The sequence below is a fragment of the Cebidichthys violaceus genome, unplaced genomic scaffold (assembly GCF_023349555.1).
Source record: "Cebidichthys violaceus isolate CVI_PGR_0920_01 unplaced genomic scaffold, fCebVio1.0.p SCAF_74, whole genome shotgun sequence".
NCBI classification, from domain to species: Eukaryota; Metazoa; Chordata; class Actinopteri; order Perciformes; family Stichaeidae; genus Cebidichthys; species Cebidichthys violaceus.
Genome location: NW_027176958.1, coordinates 129,449 through 142,716, shown reverse-complemented (window position 1 = coordinate 142,716; position 13,268 = coordinate 129,449). Strand labels below are relative to the sequence as shown.

Here is a 13,268-nt window from a genome sequence, read left to right as displayed (position 1 = left end):
AATATGTTATCACGGCCTTAATACCCAGCATCTCAAAGGAAATGTGGCTGTCCCAGCACCCACGGGTATGGCTCAGAAGTGTGCTCACTGTGCAATAAAGATGAGTAAGAGGTGCAGGGGTCAGCTGACACTGGGCTGCGAGAGATATTAGGCAGCAATGCCATTTTTTTCATGCTTCTTTTTCAGCTGATAATACTTGTCTTCGCCTGTTCATAAGATGGGGTTTAGGATTCATTTGTAGTCACAAAGTGCACCGTTAAAAAAAAAATGTAGTTCAAAAGACGTGGTTTGCATGGAGATATGGGAGACTGTGCATACACACAATAAGACGTCAACCCTGCATTTATGTATTCTGGAAGTACAGAATATTAATTTTTTTTTGGTGAAGTATAATCATTTTGCAGAGTAACCTCCTGTTAAACTGTTGCTTTGTTCTAAATGCTGTCTGGTTTGCTCCATATTTAGAATAAACTTTAATGGGTTATCGATTATTTACGCCACATTTAAAGCTGCAGTAAATGGGTTTTTTTTACCACTAGGGGGCACAAAAACTCTGAAACAAGCTCACAGTTACTAGCTGTTTATTAGGTTTTTATTTGTATTTCTATAGAGAGTCCAGTTCTTTAAGCTAGCACTATAACAGTTGTGACATGTGGCCTCCACGCCTGCTAAGATGACCCAAACCAAATCTCTGGCTTTGCTCTCATTTTCCCAGCTAAGCATTTCAGCACCACACGCAGACATTTCTAGTATGGCCTCCAACTTTGTCCCTTTTTTTTCCTATCAAATTACTTTTTGTAACCTTTAGAGTGGAACATATGCAGTTTTTTTTTGTTTTTTTTTAATAAATGCAGCCTCAGGTCTCCAGTGCCTAGTTATCTGATATTGACATTAGCCTTACTGGAGGTAATATCGCTGACTGATATCCCGAATCATAAACCCGCTGTCTCTATTAGAGTGTTGGAGCAGAAGGAGAGAAAAAAAAAAGTGGCTATATGTAATTAAACTACTGAATGTATATATTTCTGTTAGCAGCCTTGAGCCTAAGTGTGTTCCACAATGGGCTTATCTCTGTGCAGCCGCCAAGCAGGATTCTGTTGCCATGCCGCCACTCAGTCGCACTCAATCATCCTAAGGTCTATAAAAAGATGTGGGTATCCTGAGAGACGTGAATCTTGCCTCAGCTTTCACTCTCGCTGTTTTTTTTTTCCTCCCCATTTCATCTCACATAACACTTGGTTCTTCCCGACTCCTCGCCCTCCCTCTTCCTCTCTCGCTCCTAACCCTCTTCCTCCCCCCTCTGTCTCTCTTTGCTTTCACCTTTTTCCCCTCTCCTCTCAGCCTCCTCTCCTCTCAGCCTCCTCTCCTCTCCTCTCTCCTCCAAGAGGTCCCAGCGGTGATCATGAAGGTGTCGATAGCAGGGGAAATCCTCGCAGGGGTGTCTGTAGCCTTCTCTCAATTGATCTTTCTGTGCCACAGCTTTGGTTTTGTGGAGCATCGCACAGAAACATTCTGGAGAGTGAAATATCCTGTTATTTATATATGTTAGTGTTTCTTTTCAAGCCATTCTGCTCGATATGTGCTCCTCCTATCCTAGCATGCTGTTTAATGCATCAATGCGGTGTATTACATGGTTGAGAAGCCCGAAGCCGACATCATAGACGCGTTTCCCTGCATTACTCTTTTTTTTTTTTCCTTCTTTCTCGGTTAATAAGCTCACCGTGTGTCGAAACGTGTGTAAATAAAACATGCATCGTTTTTTTTTTTTTTTTTTTGGAGATTGTTACAAAAGGTTGCATCACGAAACTGAATCGGTGTTGTGTGCCAGCCGAGTGAAGCCGGCGCTCGCTGTAGCCCGCTGCGGAGGGGCAGTTTGCCCTCCGAGGAAAGGGAAGAAAGGCGAGCGGTCTCTAGGGAACCGCAGGTTAGCACACACACACACACACACACACACACACACACACTTCTTGTCTTTACTGGCCCACCTGTTCCAGATACTTCACACACGTCTTTGTACTCTGAGCAGATGATTTGTTCTGTTTGCTCAAGGCTTCTGTGAATGCGCAGTGAAGATGAAGCACAAGATGCACTCTGCGGTTAAGTGTTAGCTTGTTTTGTCAAATGTGCAAAGACGCCACTCTGACTGCGACCGATTTAATATAAAGGTTTGAATTAAATCCCCTCTAATGTGGTTCATTTTTTGTTGTTGTTTTTACGATATTCATAAGCATAAAAGCTGCTTTCCTTTTCAACCTCTAACAGTATTTCACACTTATGGCAGTGGGACGGCCGGGGAATATTTTTTACACTCGTCGTGGGAAAGAAAAAGTCTGTTATTACCACAGCTGTAGCATCTTTGCTGGTTTCTGGCGAGTTATTGTGCAATTCTCCCCCTGCCTTACCATAGCCGAAGATGGGGTTTAGTACTAAAGTACAAGGTTCTAAAAAGAATAAAAATGTAACCTGTGATTTCATCCAGAAGAGAGAGAGAGGGGGGGGGGGGGGTAAAAAAAAATCGCTCAAATGCTCTCTTCCCAAGGGATGACGCTTCCTCCTCTTGCCAGATTTAGTCAGCGGAGCTTGCTGACTCTGACTGTGGAACTGGTGTTTCCTAATTACTAGTTCTCAGCAGTTCCAGTGTCTCTCTCTTGTTCTTTCTTTCTACCTGACATGCTTCTGCTACGTGTTTTAGACTTTGCTGTTCACCACCTGCCTAGCACAATCATGTTGGGGGGGGTCATCGAACCTCTGGCTGCAAAGAAACAGAGGAAAACATCCATCGCATTGTAGTTCATGTCTTCTCATCGCCTTCGTTTAACATGCCTGTGTCATGATGAGGTAGGAGGCAGTGGGAGGGAGCGTCATGTCCGCCCTGGATGAGGTTGTAGCGATTCTTCCTCTGATGTGCCGAGTTTGCAACAGCCAAGGGGCCAAAGATTCCCACGACTTAAATCGGATGAATTTATTCCTCCGATGAACGGAGAACCGGCCTGCAGCTGACCCCTCACATATTTCCGGGGGGTTTCTTTGGGATGAATGTTTCTTACTCTTATTGTTTTCTTCGCCCCCCCCCCCCCCCCCCCCCCCCTTCTACCCCGGCAGATCCCGCACCTCTCCGAAGGCGTTCGCATCCACGGAGAGAAGGTCACAGAGGCGCTGAGGCCTTTTCACGACCGCTTGGAGGCCTGCTTCAAGCAGCTGCGGGAGAAAGTGGAGAAACAGTACGGGGTAAAAACCCTGGTAAGAGCTTTTGCTTGTTTCAGAGCTTTCCTGTTACATGATAAGTGCTTTGTAGCTCAGTGTGGTCCTTCCTACCAGCAGCTAATGGAATCTGAAGCGGTTACTTTTATTTCTTCTGGTGTGTTTGGCTAAAGGATTTCGGGGGAATGGATGGTTTTGTTATACCTTTCAGACATCCATTGTGCAGGATTCTCTTCCTCCTCTTCCTTTGTTGTTGTTGTTTCTACATAGAATTCTTTTTCTTTTTCAGATACAAGATAGATGCAACCGCTTTGTTCATGGTTCCAACAAGTCCTTGAAATCTACAAAGTTTAATTTAGTTCTCATTCCAGAAGTTCTCAGTGTAACACTAATTAACCTTGATCCGTGTCTCAAACTGTGCCGTGTTGGTGTCTGTGAGTTTGAGGGAGTTGGGTCTGGAAAGTCCTTGGATTTGAGGTTTGAATGAACACATGATATGACACAAGCTGCAGGAAAACATCCTGTCATTCCAAATTTGATATACGAGAAGATTTAAAGGTGTTTTTGCCTGTTTTGATTCAAAGTTACAAGAAACGAGATTCAGAATGGTTTTTATTTTCCATATTGTTTTAAAGGATAGCATGTGATGTGTTTAAAGATGCTAAAAAAAATCATCACGGGTAACACACAAACATGGTGCAAGTGTTACCAAGAATAAATGTGTTCCTTATTTGGATCTCACTTCCTGTGATGAACCAGGACATAAAGATGACGCAGTAAGTAAATAATCAACATAAATAAGAGATAAATCAACAGCATCAGATGTCATTTCATAATGTCATAATTAACACATACTTTATTAAGCTACTAATTCACTCATTGTACAGTAAGTCCTCCTGATGAACTTAGACTTGTGTGTCATACTTGCTTTTGCTTTTAGCTGAAGTCAGCTTGTTTACAGGGAGCGGGCGGTGACCTCTCAACACTTTATTATGGAGTGATAATAAGTTTATCCCACCGGATGAGTGACGGGACCCTTTCTCCAGTCGAAAAGACTCTTTAAAATACAGATGTGTTCATTGTTAAAGATACTTTTACTGTGCGATTGTGGTGCTGCATTTGGAGCTGTAGGAGTAGGATTAGGAATGACCTCCACCCTTCACAGTTTCCCTGCCCCTCCCCATATCTCCAGTACCGTACACAAAAATGCACAAATGACTTCAAAGCCGTCTGTGACTTTTAAGCTAAATTCCTTTTCTGTCTTTCTCTTCCCCTGCGGTGTCAGCCGGCAGCAGACGAACGGAGGGGGCCTCGCCCTCACTCCATGGTGCGCTCCTTCACCATGCCCTCCTCCCAGAGGCCGCTGTCGGTGGCTTCAGTCACCTCCATCTCCTCTGACAACTCCCCCTCCAGGCCCGGCTCAGATGGGTAATGACTGGTTTACAGTTCTTCGAGGCATAAAATACCTCGCATCCTCCTCGGCTTTTGGTCATCCCCATTCGAGCAGTTTTAAGAAATTGTTTTTGGATTAGCGTCTTATAATAATCCCCGTCGCCGTTATCTCGATAAGTCTCAGAACCCGTATTTAACATCGTAGAAAGATTCATTTCAAAGCTAAGAGGATTCCTGAGGATGTGCTTATGCAGTTTTTCATTAATTAACTATGCCTTTTTGTGAAGTTCATGTGGACTGCGTACGCGTGACAGACGACACAAATCCATACCAACGTCGTGAATCGAACATCTATGCCGTTAACCCTTTCAGTTATTCCCGTTTGGCCGTTTTGATCTTTGTTTCAGTTTTGCCCTGGAGCCTCTCCTGCCGAAGAAGCTGCACACCAAGTCTCAGGACAAGCTGGACCGCGACGAGTCCGAGAGGGAGCGCAAAGAGAAGAAGAAGGAGAAGAGGAACAGCAAGCACCAGGAGATCTTTGACAAAGAGATGAAGACCACCGAGATCCCTCTGCAGCACGCTGAAGCTGTCATCCTGTCGGAGACGGTACTGAAAGAAATGTGACCTGTACAAGGAATTCACCAGCGTGTTACTTCTCTCTCTCTCTCTCTCTCTCTCTCTCTCTCTCTCTCTCTCTCTTCCTTTCCTTTGTCCATTTTGTATTCTCCTGCTCCTCTCTTGTACTCTAGCCGACGCAAGTGCAATGACAATTTACTGTCGGTGTTCATGGTTCACAAAAAGAGAAAGCGGGGGGGGGGGGGGGGGGGGGGGGGGGGGGGGGGGTTGATGTTACATGCAGGGAAGTGAGAGAATTTGATATGTGCACAACTACAAGACACGTATTGGCACAAAGAGCACGAAGTGATTTGGACTGGCAGCTGCTCTGCATTGCAATGCGTTTCAGGCTTTGTGCTCTCCCTTGAGCCGCATCGTTATTCCTACTTCTTCTTCGTGTTACTATGTTCTGCTTCGTGATGCCCTTTTCCCACTGTTTCATATTGATGCCTGTATATTTGTGGTTTCTAAGTGTTAGGAAATGATGTGAGCCCTGATGTAGCATATCCCTCCGAAAGATGGTCGACACTTAACTGGTGATTGTACGATTTATTTGGAGTCACACCAACATTGTAAGAGCTTGTGCCTCTTGGGGGGGGGGGGGGGGGGGGGGGTACCGATGCCGTAACCGTTTCTACACGTTCAAAACCGTCATATTCTTTGTACTTTTTTCCTCTCTTTTCGCACGCACAGATCTACCTCCGTTTCAACTCGGGAGAGCCGCCTTCAGAATAAAAGCGCTTCGCTCAAAACAGGAAAGACGCAACAAATTCAGGAAACAGGCAAAAACATGCAACAAAGGCAACAGACCGAACCCGAATTGGGTTCCTTACACCTGACCTTCTTTTTTCAACCCGTTCTCACTTCCAACTCGTCAAATACCAACGCTCGGTCAGTGCGACATTGACACACCCGGGCACCCTTCAGCGTCTGTATGCTGCGCACCAAGGCTTTCAACTCACTTCAATGTAAACCTATCCGTGTCGCTGTCAGCCGGGTCAGAGCTTCTGACGTACAAAATAACCAATGGAAACATGTACATTTTCCTGACAACATATGGAAGTCTATTTTGAAAAGACACAGTGTAATGAATGGAAACTGGCACGCCGTTCTTGAAGGCTTCCAAAGCTGGCGCTCGAAGGGCGACTAGAGCGTCATCAGTTTGAAACACCAGGGCCTCTGAACCCAGCAGCTGTAGTTGACGAGTTGGTGGTGAGTTCGGTTCAGTGCCACCATCAGGCCACGAGCGTTCTTGTAAACAAGAATAATCCAAATCTAATGGGCAGCTTACCGTGATATTTGCTGAGCAACGTTCATGCTGCCAAAGGCTGAATCATTTCCATGTTGGACTCTCCGAGAGCTTCTCTACAGCCACTGTCCACAAATAAACGTGTACAACAAACCTAAATAAATAAGTAGTAGATCACCATGAAATGTGCCCCGCATATTCATGGTCTTCAGAGGATGAATCCTGGTGATTTCTTACCCATCCTGAGACTTTTCTTCTAGTGTAACTCTTGCACCTTATTTTCCACTTGCCAGCAGTAATAATACATGAACGTGCCACAGAGCAGTGGAAGGCCTCCCTTGTATGCGTTTGTCTTTATTTTCTCCTCTCGCAAATCTTCTACCTCCTCTCTTTGCACTCTACATATCACTATCTCCCCCTCTCTCTCTCTCTCTCTCTCTCTGTCTCTCTCTCTCTCTCCCACGCTCACGTCCCTCTCCTCAGCCGCCGTGTCCATTACAGCAGAGAGGTAGGACTGTGCTCCTCACGGCCAGCGGGGGAATTCTCCCCCGGCTAACGGCCTCAAGATAAGGGTACGAATGGGATCCAGAAGAGGCCCCTGGCAGTGGTGGAGCCGTCTGCCTGGTGATAGGAGCCTCTTGCCTCAGGGGTGAAGAGTAGAGCGGAGCACCTAGGGGTCTCTGGTGGTTAACACGCAGGTGTAGCATATAGTAGTTTTAGTTATAGTTCTAATCTGGAACACACAAATCTAGAAAATTGCTTTTTTTCCACCCTGAATGTCAGTTTTGTGTTTTAGTGTTCGGGGGGGGGGGGGGGGGGGTGTTGATATTTCCAGCGTCTCCCTTGTGGCTGTGTTTGAGTTTGGCCAATTACAAAGACGTTTGTTAACGTAGCCCGCGGTGTGTGTGTGTGTGTGTGTGTGGGGAGAGTAGCCCTGAGGACACGTCTTTTCATATTCAAATTGCTGCCATAATAAAGCTGGGAGAATGCGGCTGTTGCATGCAAACAATGATTTGTAACCACAAATAAGATATCGCGACCCAATGAGCACATTTATCCAAACGGCTTCTCCTTCAGGAACACAAATAGTCGACTCAATATGCGTCGCGTGAAACACGACGGTCCCAGAGGAGGTGTGAAAGTAATTTTCTCCCTAAAAGGATATTTTATTGATCTTCTGTTATATTTCGCCATGGACTCGACTCATTTGCCAGATAATACATTTTTGTTGCCGCTTCTGTTTTTATTGACCTGTGTAATCTAAGTTCTTGTTTCTGTTTGTGCGTGATCACACAGATCAGCCCCCTGCGGCCTCAGAGACCAAGGAGTCAAGTTCTCAGCCAGATCGGTGGAGACCGGCGCCTCTCCGTGTCCCCCGGACCCCCGTCTTCTTCTTCCTCCTCAAACTCCTCCTCCTCGCCGGGACCCCCGCCCATCACACCCAGGAGCAAACTCTCCTTTAGCCTGCACACTGTTTCCAGTATGAGCAATCCTACTTTATTCTCACTCCCAGTTTCTCACACACACACACACACACACACACTAAACAAGAGGTTGTATCATCTCTGACGTTGTTTTACATCTTGCATCACTGTTACCGCATGCTGTAGGTTCTGTTTGATTTAAAACATGGCACTATGACACATGTTAGCTACACTTGTTGAAACGCTCGTGCAAATCATCGCCGTCAGCTCCACACATGTACCTCTAAATGCATGTTTTGATGAAACGCAATGATCAAAATCAATGCGACAGGGCCGTGGTATCCTGGATTTGAGTCGATTGTATAGAGAAGAAAATATAGAATGGGTCAAGGAGCATGGGTCAAGCTCCAAAAACAGTGGATGCTACACTTCCCATAATGCAACTCTTATTTATTTCTTTTTTTTTAGATCCTCCACGCCTGGTAATCACCAAACTCTTTTAAATGACACGCCCTCTGTTTGAAACACTTTCCATGATACAACAGTAGTGACACTTGACTTAAACCCCTCATCATTATATTATGATAAAACATTTATTAAATGTGCATATTGTACTCATAAATGCTTGATATTGGAAATAATGTCTTGACAGAAATAATCTTAAGATCCACTGTCTGACATTATACAGTTGAGTATTACTCCCTACTGTGTACTGTACTGCACTGTGTGTAAAATCAGTGACGGCCCTTTTTAAGTGTGTGTGCAGGAATTTGGCTCGCGTAAATTTCATTTTCTTGTTTCTTTAAAAGACGCAATCAGTCTGAGTGATGATGCCACGTGATCTATCTTGAGTCCCAGCCGCACTTGTTTAACAAGACGCCCGTGCACACTGTAGTTCCATGATGAATGCGAGCTGATGAGCGCCCTCTTGCACAGGTCTGGAGCTGAACGGCATGGGCTGTTCTGACAAAGGTGAAACCCCGCCTCCGCTGCCAGTGAAAGGCAGCAATGCTGATTACGGCAACCTGCTAGATAATCAAGACTTGACGAGTCCCTCGACGCCTCCTCCTCCCCCGCCACATCAAAGGGTAGGTGTTTTAATTAGCTATGAGACGAGCTCCTTAACGATGCATGGCACTTATAATGAAGCGAGAGGCCGCTACACGCACTTGACGTCCGGGTCAATCTCCTCCGCTGTCCCCCTGTACTTCCTGTGCTGATGTGTGCGTGTGCGCTCATGCGTGTGTGTGTGTGTGTGTGTGTGTGTGTGTGTGTGTGTGTGTGTGTGTGCGCGTGCGTGCGTCTCCGCGTGTCACAGAAGAGTGTAGGCATCAGTCAGTTAGCGGCAAAGGGCCCACGCAGGCCCGTCCATCCCGCTGTTATTTATATACTTGTTCCCCCCACCCAGCCTGTCCGGTGCTCAGAAGTGATTGATTGGATGATTACTTTACCTCTCGCATCCATCAGAGGCCCTCCCGCCGTTAATCAGCGGCTCGTCTCTCTCTCCACGTTTACCGACGTCTACGCCCCGCCACCGCTTTAACTAATCTTATTTATCCGCTGTCACGACCCCCGCGGACAGGTAGTAAAACGAAAGCCTCTGCAGACGGTGTGGCAGCGGGCGGACAGTAGCGTAGGGAGAGCAGATGTTGCAGAGGCTGAGTGACAAGCCGCTCTTCATTCGCTGTCCTCGGTGGAAGCAGAGGTGAGGTCATTGACTGCTGGTCTGTGGTTTCTGATGTGAACTCGGGTGTCTTAGGAAGGGCATAAAAGTAGACAGAAAAGCCCCAAACTGTAGTTTAACTACATGAATATAGGGTATATTCATTCAGATAACTTGATAACTAATCATTTGACTTGTTTTTGGCCAGTTTTCCATTTACCAGCATTAGAAAACAGCTTAGATTAGACTCTTAAAAAGTCTTCTGCTGCTCCTGTCATGCCGACATATGCTTGGTTGAGGTTCAACATGTGGTCTGATCATTTGGGAGCGATGGCAGCTTTTAAGCCCAAAGAGTTTTTCAATTTCGTGGAGATTGTCTTTATATGAGAAAATGGTTAAATTCAAGGTTTTACCGTTTTGTCTATTCGCAGCACATTCCACCTCCTCTGCCCAGCAAGACTCCTCCTCCACCTCCTCCCAAGACCACCAGGAAACAGGCCTCCATCGATTCAGGAATCGTACAGTGAACAAAGACGCTGACAGTAGGACCAAACAACACGCTGACAACACAACAACAGTTACCGCTCCCACCGAAAAAAGAAGCGGCTGTTTTTACCCACACATTCCTTCGCTCCCTGTCCCAGCTTGACAAGATGAATACCTCACTGCAGCACGCCCCTTCTTATCATGTTGTTGTTTTTTCCTTTCCATTTATTCCTATCTTGTTTTGCCTACAGTTTGGCGATTTACGCAGTCTGCAGCAGGGAGCGCGTCGCACAGACGACTAGTCACTGAATTCATTGACGGCCGTCTTCGCCCCGACACCGTGCCGCTTCAAAACGTTGTCGTTCAGACAGATGCGCTTGGACCGACACTGACCCACTCTCAAGCCTATGGCAGCACATAGCTCATTAAATAATCTCTTTGACTCATATTCCCACTATGTACAGAGGTTTGTATATATGATTTTATCTTATTTCAGGTTGTTGTTCTGTATGTGATTTGATCGTGCTTATTTTGTATTAACGTATCATTATATTAAGTGGCATTTATATGAAACGAAAAAAAAAAAAAAAAAAAAAAAAAGGGGGCTTGTAGGTTTTGAATTGACAGGGACTTTACCTGTCATGGATTTCATCGATTACATTTTGGAGTGCACATACAACTAACTCCTCTCGCATTATCATTGTTCAGACCTTGCCCTAGATTGCTGTAACATTGGTTTTCAATAACATTGACTTTTTTTTTTTTTTTTTCCTCAATTCACTACTGACATGACTTCCGAATAAACTTTCAACCGTATGTATTTTTAAAAGAAAAATGTCCGCCTCATTATTTTTTTTATTTTTTTGTCTACAGCGAGAGATGCTGGAAATAGATGCGAGTGTTTTTTCTATACTTTCTCAAATCCAAGACAAAAGTGTCAATCCGTACAGGTTTCCTCACGTCTACGGTTAACAAAGCCTTTTTCTGCCCGTTTTGATTGACAGCCGTCGCGAGAGCCGCATCGTTACCAACACGGGCGTTTCATACTGGGAACGTGTTACGCCACGGAATGACTTCCATCTAGGCTCGCGCAATCTCATCTCCATAATGCGTCCGCTCGCCACGCCGTCGTTTCTCCATTTCAAAGCTGGAACGTGGCCCATATTTTAAATATAGTTCAGTAGCGTCGATGAGCCAACAAACCACAGGTGCCGGCTTTGTCCTTCATGCATTTTTTTTAATTCAGTTTTTTTATTAAAAAAAAAAACTGCTGATACTTAAATTTCTCTATTAAATATGGTGGTTTCTTCACTTAAAAAACAACAACCCGTCATGTGAATAAGTTCATCATTATTTACGGTTTTGTTTGTTTGAAAATTATAGATTGGGTGTCGTGTCATTCCCTTCCAAGACGCCCAGGCTGACAAGTCTGTTCTCAGCTTTCTATGCTTGATGGGATTAATGTATTTTGACTCCAAATTAATGATTGGAGTTTGAACCATTAACTCGGCGTATAATTATCTGTTGTGCGGCAGCTTTAAATTGAATTACACTTTAATTAGTTTAGTAATATGTGCATCACTTTGGGTGTCGGTGGAATAACTTGACAAATATAGAGTTCATTGATCTGATTTAGCAGTTTTATTTTAAAATATAGTCTTTATTCATAATGCCTTTCTATGCTGTATGTTTAAGTGAGAGGTGTTTTAGATACTTTAAACTATCCACACAGTCAGTTTTAATCATTGTAAGGAAATCCTTTGATTCTCACCCTGTAGCTTTATTAATCATTTTCCTTCCCATATTCAGAAAACTAAATGGACAAATATAGTGAGGGTTGGGGAAAAATTTATACAGCTTAGTATTGCAATATTTTCCGTGGAAAAACGCCAAGTATTGATCTCTATTATCTAAACCAGAGGTCTTCAACGGGGGGTCCGCCAAATATTTGGTTGATTAGACAATTTTTTAGTATTGAATGCACAATAACAAGGTATGTTTATACATGGCACTAGGCCCAGTTTGATATAAAACTCAATTTTATACAATATACTGAATATAGGAGGGGGTCCCTGCTCCATCGCTCTATCAGTTTTGGGGGTCCTTGTCCTGAAAACCGTTGAAGACCCCCGATCTAAACTATAGGACTTTGTAGACTGTAATACAAACGGTCCGGTTTGTCAGGTGCACGATGAAACGGTGACAGTGTTGGTAAGTCTTGTCTGCTTGACTGAAAAAAAACCACATTTTGCTGCAATAGAAGTGTGGGCGAGATGAACCGAGTGACAACTTGATCTTATTGGATGAAATAGATGTTGACAGACGGCAACATATTTCATACAGCGACAACGTTGAATTGTGTCTTAAGTATGGTGATAACATCGTATTGCGGGGGGCCCTCTGGTGATTCCCATGCCTTAATACTTTTCCAGCTGTTATTCATGCTCCAGTGGCTGAAAACTGTTGTGAAATGATTCTGTTGAACCTTAAATCTCTGATTCCTCATTTGCACATTTGAATGTATTTCTCAGCGCTGTTGTGTGCATCGTAAAAACCAGTTTGTGGGACACTTTTGAAGTGCGTTTGAAGGTGGTTCGTATTCCTCCGCTCTCTTATTCTGCTGACACTTTGTGAGTGGGTGTCCGCCTGAGGAGAAACGCTCAAACTAGCATCTGTTGTTTGAAGGTGGGGTTGTTTTTTTTTTTTAAACCTTCGAAAAAGTTGGGGTTTATAAAGCTCTCTTTTCCTAATTAGGAAACACTGAATGACATCTTTTCCCTTGGAGTTTTATTTGGGATACGCAGTCAGAAGAGACTACTTGTGATACTGTGGCTCATGGGTGTTCTCTTGTCAGATTATAAAATGTCTCATTTGCTATATAAGACATAAGGTTTCTTAATTGTTCATCAATAAAACAAATAATGTACCTGGTGTATATAATTATCCACAGAACCGATCTTCTAAGGAGCTAGAATGAATAAGGAAGGTGGTAAATCTTTGATAAAAAACCATTATTATACTCGTCCGGAATCTATGCTCCTACTGCGGAATGCAAGGTACAGTGTGTGCTCCATAGGACCTCCATTTGACCATGTAGAATCTGTCTAGAATGATACATTTCTCTGCAAACACAGAAAGAAATTGAGTAAGTAATATTCAATAAAAATGCAAGTTTTACGATCACACCGATGTTGTTTTCTCTCACGGTTTTTCCCTCTTTCGTTTCCGACTACCTGAC

The 13,268-nt window shown here is 44.3% G+C and overlaps 1 protein-coding gene across 1 annotated transcript in view; it reads left to right on the top strand.

The window, feature by feature from the left end:
• The window catches only part of dock1 (dedicator of cytokinesis 1), a 161,556-nt gene extending 150,749 nt beyond the window's left edge, over positions 1–10,807 (top strand). The window contains 6 exon segments of the mRNA XM_068736926.1: positions 3,103–3,240; positions 4,487–4,629; positions 5,001–5,199; positions 7,754–7,937; positions 8,818–8,969; positions 9,976–10,807. Of these exon segments, the coding sequence (XP_068593027.1) occupies positions 3,103–3,240; positions 4,487–4,629; positions 5,001–5,199; positions 7,754–7,937; positions 8,818–8,969; positions 9,976–10,071 (912 nt within the window). The 3' untranslated portion in view covers positions 10,072–10,807.
• Positions 10,808–13,268: the final 2,461 nt, after the last annotated feature.